General features: G+C 43.2%; 1 protein-coding gene across 1 annotated transcript; it reads right to left on the bottom strand.

Moving 5' to 3' along the window:
* Positions 1-204: 204 nt before the first annotated feature.
* On the bottom strand, positions 205-8,595 carry cyp26c1 (cytochrome P450, family 26, subfamily C, polypeptide 1). Its single transcript, XM_080868214.1, is given in 8 exon segments — positions 205-1,983; positions 3,900-4,307; positions 5,126-5,284; positions 5,408-5,683; positions 5,832-6,056; positions 7,340-7,554; positions 7,557-7,696; positions 8,431-8,595. Coding segments are annotated over 7 exon segments (1,647 nt in total). The 5' UTR covers positions 7,576-7,696; positions 8,431-8,595; the 3' UTR covers positions 205-1,638.
* Positions 8,596-9,415: the final 820 nt, after the last annotated feature.

Consider the following 9,415-nt stretch of genomic DNA (forward strand, 5'->3'; position numbering starts at 1 on the left):
AGTGAAGGGCTATATTTGAGGGTTTTAGAAAGGTCGTAATAGGGATCACATTTCAAACACACTTTATGAAGACTCACGATCACAATGTAGACATTTCAACCTTGATTAGCATAAATACCAACACCTTTTGGATGCTCAAATTTGTAAAGAAGTCTAATTGAATGTTTTTTTCTTTAGTTTTACTTTGAAGTTTACGTTGAATAAGCTACAGTCGTGTTGGGTCAAACCTCTGCTTTCTTGGCCTCTTCTCAGACACAGGATGTGACAAACTGTGACAAATTTAGTTTAGCATCTTCTAATTTACTCTTTACATCAACTGTACAGCAGCTACATGTGATACACTCAATGAACGCACAAACAGGACAAATTTACACAGACTCCTTAAAGCAAAGAAAGTGCTATCTCCTTCCACAAATCCATCCACACCTCAGATTTCACAGCGCATCTATTAGACAGTCCTAGAATTAGACCAGTAAAAACAATAATAAAAAGTATAACTTTACTCTCAGTATATGCCGCTCTAAACAATAAAATATTTCTATGTTCTAGCAGTGATAAAGGTGTTATGGGCTTTACTAGTTAGTGTCTCTATCTATAAATTGTTACAGATAAAAGTACAACAGATATGATACATCGGCATTTTAAATACAGCTTATTCATAATGCTACTTCATTTGATACACATATAATAGCACTGTTAAGGATAGATAACATTCGTATAAAATGAACTTTATGTTCGGGTAGTTCCTGGTTGTCGGTTCAGCCTCACACATCCGGTCTCTCCAGTGTCCATTATGAGCATTCAGATATGGTTCTATTACAGAAAATCACATTTCAGCCTTAATCAAACTGTCACATTTCAAAGCTTGTTTCTCCACGTGGAGCTGCCTCGCAGCCAGTGCCATGCTCAGAGGCACTTCAGAGGCAACATGAAGTCCTAAGAAGTGAACAAAGGCAAAGTTCTAAATATAAGCTAGCAGATATACAGTACGTAGCACTTGGATATGTCCATAGTGATGATGTAAAAAGCTTATTTTATCAGGAAGGAGTGCAGAAAGGCGAAGATGCCAAGGCAGAGTGCAACAGGAAAGACAGGCAGCAGAAAATCATGACGCCACGTGTTTGTTTCACTGGATTTGAGTGGAAAGAAACATCCCTGAAACTGGATATATAGAAAATATACTGGTAAAAGATTATTAAAGTAGCGTGAAGGGAGGGTTTAAGAGTCCCTGAATAACTGTTTGTCCTCTGGATAGAAACTATTGCTAGTGACATGCGGTCCACTCATGACAGCAAAACTTAATCTCCTGTTTGAAAACTAGCAGGAAAAATGCTGCAAATTTTCATATTTTAATAACTTAAAATGTGTGTAAAAGTAAGTAAATGCTGGGAAACATGTAACATGGTTAAAATGTGCTTGTGCTACAACAGAAAGTCGTTTCTTAGGTTTGGGTCAGACCACTGAAGAAATGAAGTAACCCCCCACCCACCCATGTCCATGCAGATGAAAGGGGGCCTAAACTGCACCATCAGGACTGGCGAGGTCATTTTCTCTTTTCCTAGAGAGTTCCCAGAAGCAGGAAAGGTCAAACTGCCTCCCTGGTTGAGTTTCTCAGTGTCTATTTGTCTGTTTTTTTCTCTAAAGCTGGTAGTTGTAGGAAAAATGCACGTGCAGCCCGTTTACTGGGTGCACTATTGGCACTGTTTGCATCTTGGGGAAGTTCTCTGTAGCAAGGGTCCATTTGCAAGTCCCAATCAGCTCCACAGCGAGAGTCTTTAGGATGATCTGAGCCAGTTCTTTCCCTACGCAGCTCCGCACTCCGCCACCGAACGGCACGTAGCTGAACCGGGCCGACCGGCACTCATCCCGATCTGGGCTGAACCGTTCCGGGTCAAACAGCTCCGGGCTCTGGAAGACTGCTGCAGTCTCATGGGTGTCCCGGATACTGTACATTACACTCCAACCTTTTGGGATCTGGTAGCCCTGCAGAATAAGAAAGGCATTTCATTTTGATGATAGTGATATAAACTCTGACTCAGGGTTCTAAAACAGTTTCTGGACCTTGGTAATATAGCCACTGTCGGCAAAGGTTTACAAAACAATGCAGAGAAAATGTTGAAATTGAAAAAGTCAAAATTTTATTGTTTGGATGATTTTTAATTATTATTATAATTCTCAAAATCAAAGACTCACAAGTGAAAAATACAAATTAATTCAAGAGTCTTATGATGTTGACCTTTTAGTTTCTGCCTGACATAGAAAGCTGGAGGCTTTAGCGTGTTGAAAACTTCTTCATTCATTTGGTTTTCAGCTTCATTCATTCAGTCAGTCACTCATTATCCTGCTAATCCAGACTTCTCTATAAACTAATCCCAGTTATTTCTGCAGAGTTAGGATTTCCTTGTTTAGGTTCCAGAAGCACTCACTTGACCGAACAGGCATAAAGACATTTGCAGGAGCACAATTACGTCGTGCCTATACAAGTTAATACCGTGAGAAATAATTAGCATCACGCGCTCTATAATAGTACGGTGGAAATTCCTCTGCTATCGCTTTAAACGTCACTTGTCCTTTTTCAATGAAGGCAGCAAATTGGGGGCACACTGAGGGCAGGGAGGGGTTTTTAAAAGCAGTTTCCCAGGAGGGGCCGTCAAAGCGTAGACAGCCACGCCTCCGAACAAAGAGCCAAAATCAAAATTCAATAGACGCAAGGTTCGCTCTGCCTCCAGCATGAAGTTCTCTGAGAGCAATTCGATTCTGCGATGGACTAAATCACCCTCAGACTCACTGAGTGTCCACAAGGAGGCGTTCGACACATGTCAAACTTTAGCTTTGCTTCTACGGTAAAGAAGATAATGGCTACAGGCAGCTGGGTTTAGACGGACAGGATTGGTAAACAACAAAAACCCTCCCAAAAGGTCATTGTGTTATTGTATTACTCCAACAGAAGTATGAAAAGTGTCCAAGAATTTGTACCAGCTGTTATTATTTATTAAGCTTTGGCTACTGGGCAAGTCTTTGTGCTATTGACGACTTGCCGGACAAAACCCAGTTTGTGATTTTTTTTTTTTTTGCTAATTTAATGGTCTGCCTCATTGAGGACTGAACTCTGAGCTTGTAAAACAGAAACGTTCCTTTCGTTGTTTCAAGCTAAAACATATACAGACATTTTATGGGGCCGTCAGCGGCTGGTAGCCAGTTAGAACATTTAACATTTGGCCCAAACCTACTGGATAAAACTATATGTTCATCTGTACTGGTTAAGGTTCAAAAAATATTGTCTAAGCATACTGTAGTTACCAACTGGATGGCTATCGGCTATTAGCTATTATTAGCTATTATTGGCTAAGTCTATCAATAGGGGGTTTTTTTGTGCAACTGATTGTTTTGGGGTTTTGTTTGCTGCCTCCTTGACATGTTAACTATGTAAATAATTAGCTTGCAAAGCACAATTGTTAAATACCACCAGAACTGTGCTTCCTTCAGTTTTTGTTGTGTCAAGCTAGTATAGAGAGTTGCTGATGACATTTACTGGGGCACATATATCAGCGAGCACCAGTTGCTGACTGTAGCCCAAACCTGTTGCATACACCACATCTCCACCCATACTGCTTGGACTAAATGTTATAGACTGTTATCTAAATGTATTTTAGTTGGAAATTTGACAGTTCTATATCATGTATCAGCAATTAATCGAGCCAATCGCTCGTTGGCGTATTTTTAGTTGAGCATTCATAAATTTCCCGCACAGCCCTTGTCAGTTCCAGGAGCAGAGACATGGAGATGATCCCTTTGGGATGAATAAGATTTAAATTCCTTTGTATTTGATAAAAATATATTGAGTTCTTTGTAAAACTATACAAATAAGTAAAATCTTCCTACCAGAGACTCAAACTTACATCTAGTTCAAACGTCTGCAGAGCTGTTCGGTAACCGCCAGAGACTGGCGGAAGGAAGCGGAGGACCTCTTTGACGACACAGTCGATGTAGCGGAGCTGGCTGAGCTTCTCCAGGCTCAGCCAGGGTACATGAGACTGCGACCGCGGGAAACCGTCTTCGTCTCTCTGATTCCGACACCCTCTGTTTAGCAGGCAGGTTGTTTCTGCGTCAGTGGCGCCCTCCTCTGTTTCCATGGTGACACCAGATTGAATGCAGCTGTTGTGAGATTCATAGCCGAGGTCTTCCGCCTCCAGTTCAACTCTGGCCTTGTCCACCACTGCTGGGTGGCGAAGAAGCTGCAGAACCAGTGATGTGGAGGCGCTGGCTGTGGTGGAGTGAGCAGCAAAGATCAGCTCCACTGCTGTTTCCTGCAAGAAGGGAGGTGGATGGGTTGGGTGGATGTCACCTGAATATACTGCTCTCAGGTTCACAGTCAGACCCGTGAGGTCCCTGAACGTCAACTGAGAGCCAAATAGCTTGCTCACAAATAATGTACCATCGGTGCACGACTGACCTTTTACCAAATTATCTGGCTCAATCGTTTTCACTCAGCGTTGACCATTAAAAACATCTTTAGCATGATTAAATGTACCTGTATGAACTGATGGACTTCTTTTCTCGGGCTGTTTTTTATTACAACCAAAAATGAATCAGTAACTGCCCCTACAGGTAAATTCTGAAGCTTTTAAAATTTCCCATATAAGGTGTTTTCTAACGAGCGACCTAATGAGACTACAGATTCACCACCATCATGCTGAACACAGAAGGCTCAGTCACAAAACTGGGTTTTAGTTTGTTTATAGCCTCAGATTTATGTTTTACTTTTGGTAATTGCTTCAAAAATCATAAAAAGCCTTTTATTTCTCACCATTAGCATCAATTTTAATGTCTACAGTGGTGTTCGAGTATCGCTTAGTGATAGCATAAATCACAAAAACTTCCTGAGATTGCAGCGGCCGCTGTGCTGTGCAGGAGCAGTATTTTAGACGCCAGCCGGTTTCAGAGTGTCCTGCTCATTGACAAACTGTGCCTAAGTGGTGGTTAAATATGACTGAGTGGGTCACAAAAACACTCAGTGTGTGCACACTCTGCACATCTGCATCTCAGTGTTGTCTTGTCCTATCATGACTTTCAGAAAGTGAGGCTGGCACATCCTTCCCCACACTGTGGACATTAACTCTGGTACCTTGAGCTCCTGCATGCTGAGCTGCTGGTCGTTCTCCTTAGCGCTGGACAACATGTAATCAAAGGCGTCGTTATATTCCTCGTCCATGTGCTGCCGCTCCCTCTTCTCTTCAATGATTTTCTCCATGTGGGCGTGCAGGATTTCTCTGGCTTTTATCCCCTGACAGAAAAAGATTGACAAATTGCAAAGAATTCATGTGAAAGCCAACATGAATGACATTAATCGGCTTTTAATACCACGTTATCCATGTAGATTACACATAATGTCTTTAAGCTCCCCCACCTTGCGTAACCCACTAAGCGGGGCATCTATTGGCAGAGAGAAGAGGTTGTTCATCAGCTGCTCGAAGATCTTAGCCAGGTAAACGATCCGTTCCTCCTCCAGCTTCAGACCCAACAGGACCCTGACCGCGATGCGGAACGTCAGGGACTTGGCTACACTGTACACGTCGACGGCGCCCGGCTCTGAGCACCACTTGGCGATTTCAGATTTGATGACGTCCTGAAGCCGGGGCAGGTAGGACTCCAGAGCACTCCGGCTAAACACTTTGGCCAGAATCTTGAAAGACATAAGGAAATGGAGAGAAAGGGGTCATGAAAAGTTCACAGCTTGTGCCCAGCAGACAACACCTTTTAGTGAAACCCGGAGCAGAACAGACAGTTTGTGAATCCAAACGTCAGTTCAACTTCCTGCTACACCTTCTTACTTTTCGCTTCCTCTTGTGGAGGTCTCCGATGGAGTTGACCAGGGTGTTGGGTCCCAGGATGATGCGTGTGCTCTGAGGCCACTGGGTGCACACCAGGCTGTGTTCCCCCAGCAGGATCTTGCGGATGTTTTCTGCACCCGTCACCCTGATGACCGGCTTCCCCAGGAGGTGGGTCTTAAACACATTTCCGTGACGCTCTCGCCTCGAGATGTGGAAGTTTGAACCCTGGAGGGTAGAAAGAGATATAAACTTTGTCATGAAGCAATGACTCATTAATACTTTTAGGCCAAATAAAACTGCAACAACTTTTTATACAAACACTTGGAGTCTCTCTCTGTTTTTGTCCTTTGGTGCAGGGAGTAATACACACAGCTGTGTCACTTGTTTTGGTTTCTTTTTGTTTTGTTTTTTTCCTCAGTAATATCTTCATTTCTTAGAACAAGAACATTTTTCAGAGGAAAATCTTTCTTTTTGCACCATTTTGGTCAAACCAGCTACTTTTACTTTTTTAATCCGTCATTTTATTTTACATAAAAACAGGCTGTCTCTGTTAATCTTTTTAACATGATAAACTTACATTAGGTAACATAGTTTGTGGTTAATTATAAACAACATACAGTCCAATATGACTTCAAGTGGGTCAGACTATTAAAACAGCTCCATAATATAATAACCTACATTTCTTTAAATATAAATGATCTAAGAACATTTAATGGACCATCCATTTGCACAAAGCTTGAGATACTTTTATAAAACATTTTCAACAGCATGTGCCTGAGGGATGACAGTGGATCTGCCCAAACCTTCACATGTAGACTTTTTGTAAGTAAACTGCTTATTTTACTCCGCGATTCAAACAGCTTGCAGAGATATTTTTTTAAATTCCGTAAGCTTTATACATTTTACTCCTTTTCAGTCATGCTTGCATCAGCTCACCAAGTGATGCAGTGCATTAAGCTGACAAATTAAAGATTTTAACGACTTTACTGAAATGCCTCTTACATTCACTCCTCCCGCTCGGGTTAGATTAACAGTTTGTGACCCTAAACTTTAGGGCAGGAGTGCATGTAGATAATATTAACAAGTGAAAACTAATGAGTTGGTGGGAGCGATTTAAGAAGGCGAAAATTTGGAGATGGGGAAATACGCGTGAGCTGTAAGGATGTGGAGAGGATGGATGAGAGGTGAATTCTTTTCTGTAGGGAAGACAGAGAGGGAAGGAGCGAGGTGGAAGAATTGAACAGAATTCTGTTTTTGCTCCATAACAAAGAATTACGCGCGGAGCATAAAGTCCGCACATGTCGCATCAACATCTGAACTGAACCCGCACAACAATCTGCTTCTCGAAACTTCCCGCGTTTCTTAACAAAGTATCGACACCGTGATTATTCAAACTTCCAGCAGTCCCGCGTGGATTAGAAGCCAATAACAGATGAGCATAGCTAAGGAAACACACACCTGCATTTTGGGGCTTAAAAATAAATAAACAAAAACTCGAGCTTACTCACCTGGAACAACCAGTGGAAAGTCTCTCCGACCAGTGGCCAGCCCATGGAGCCTCTCGGCAGCGGCAGGCGGCTCTCTTTGTCCCGAGTCAGACTCCAGCGGAGGCTCCACAGCTGCCGGGTCAGTGCCAGCAGCAGGACCGCGGAGAGAAGCGAAGTGAGCGCGGTGGCCAAAGCCGACAGCACTCCAAACTGAGGCAGGGGCAACATCTCCTCCGCGCTGGTCCGTTTCCCAGCATCCACCTGTGTCTGCGCGCTGAAATTGTCTGGGCTGTGCGTAAAGCTTCTCCCTGTCCGTCTGTCCGGAACTCTTTTTCTATTCCTCCTTTTTCCTTTTTTTTCTCTGGTCTCCTGTAAAAGCTGCCCAAATAAAAACAAAAGGTCCGGGTGTGTTTACCCTCCGCTGCCCCAGAAATTACTCATTCAGCTCATCTCCGGAGAGAGCCAATGTAAACAGTTATTACAGCTAGTTAGACCAAAACAATGACGACCATTACGCAGAAATATGCAGAGATGGCGCACACGTCTGCGATCATTTTTTCCAATTAAAACAAACTGTAGAGTGCGTCTCTTATAGCCTGACATTATTTTTAAAGCTGCGTGCATGTTAAAGAGTTTGCGCAGGCAGACGCACCTTTGAAAGAAATAAAAAGCCGATCATTGCAGATGGATGCGCCTGCACACACTCACACTCTGACTCTGGGCGAGCTACATGACAAACGTGCTCCTCTCCTGCGAGGAAACTCCCCTTCATTCCGCTGTCGCTGCTCCTTCAAAATGAGGAGTAGCTGTCAAGTATTCCAAATAGTTTTACAGGTTTGCGTGCGCCAGCTTGTCTATTAGGTTATGCACCTTTATAGGTACAGTTGAGGGGGCTCAGCCACCCTAACCCCCCGGGCGGCACAGAGTTTATAGAGCAGTGGCAATAAATCAGGTTTTAAAAAGAGGCAGAAGGAATAAAAGAGGGATTTGAATACAGTTGACTACAGTACGGAGCGAGGGGAAAAGTTCAGCAAATTGCTCCCTAGCTCTGATTTTCCCAGTAAATGAAGTAAGACGTTAGAGAGTTCGGTCCTTTTCAGATTCAAACTTACCTCCAAGCAGCTTCCTCTGAGCGCACGGTGACAGAAATCCGTTCAGGGTTTGGGGGAAAGTTTCTTTCTCGGCTCCTCTGAGAGAGACCGATGCCTGCTCCTCCACAGTGAGCGGGCTGCAGGGGGTTTTATAGAAAAAGCAGCGTGATCCACCTTCAATTGTGACGTTGGTTTGAATATGTTAAAAGGGCTCGGTGTTTCATTCACAGCGCTGCAGAGAGAGAGGGAAGCAAGAAAGAGGAAAACGTTTGGAGAGACGCAGCAGTGCGTCCTCAGTCTGTGTGTGTGTGTGTGTGTGTGTGTGTGTGTGTGTGTGTGTGTGTGTGTGTGTGTGTGTGTGTGTGTGTGTGTGTGTGTGTGTGTGTGTGTGTGTGTGTGTGTGTGTGTGGTGGGGGTGGCAGCGAGTGGAGGGGAAATCTGCAGGTATGTCCAATTAGTTGTGCAGAGGTTTCAGACAGGAGCTCCGTTTAAATTCAGAGCGAAGAAAATGGATCAGAGGCAAAAATTCACGACTGCGTTCGACTTTAAATTTTCCAACAAATAACAAAGAAATCCGGCATTAAATGCGCAAGATCCAAAGTTTAACCCAATATTTTTGAATTCATTTCTTTAAATTTCAGCGATAAGTTTTGATCCTTGTTCCTCCAGAAAGAGGGGGAAACAGAATCTCTCACCCGAAATCTATGAGCCAGAAATACAGCAACAGCCTCATTTATTCTTATCGTATTCTAATTTTTGCGTCATAACTTTTGCACTGTCCACTTCCTGCTGTGACAAAACAAATTTCCCACGTGTGGGACTAATAAAGGTTATCTTATCTTATCTTATCTTATCTTAACAGGATATTTCCTCGTTTTTGAATTTGGCCTCAGCAGGGAACTTCAAATCCCTCCTCGACACTCCAGCAGCGCAGTTTTCATTTCCCGGGCAGATTCCTTCAATTAATACAAAGACTGAGACGGATTTCTGACCACATCCACTCAAG

This window comes from Rhamphochromis sp. 'chilingali' (assembly GCF_963969265.1).
Source record: "Rhamphochromis sp. 'chilingali' genome assembly, chromosome: 20".
Classification (NCBI taxonomy): domain Eukaryota; kingdom Metazoa; phylum Chordata; class Actinopteri; order Cichliformes; family Cichlidae; genus Rhamphochromis; species Rhamphochromis sp. 'chilingali'.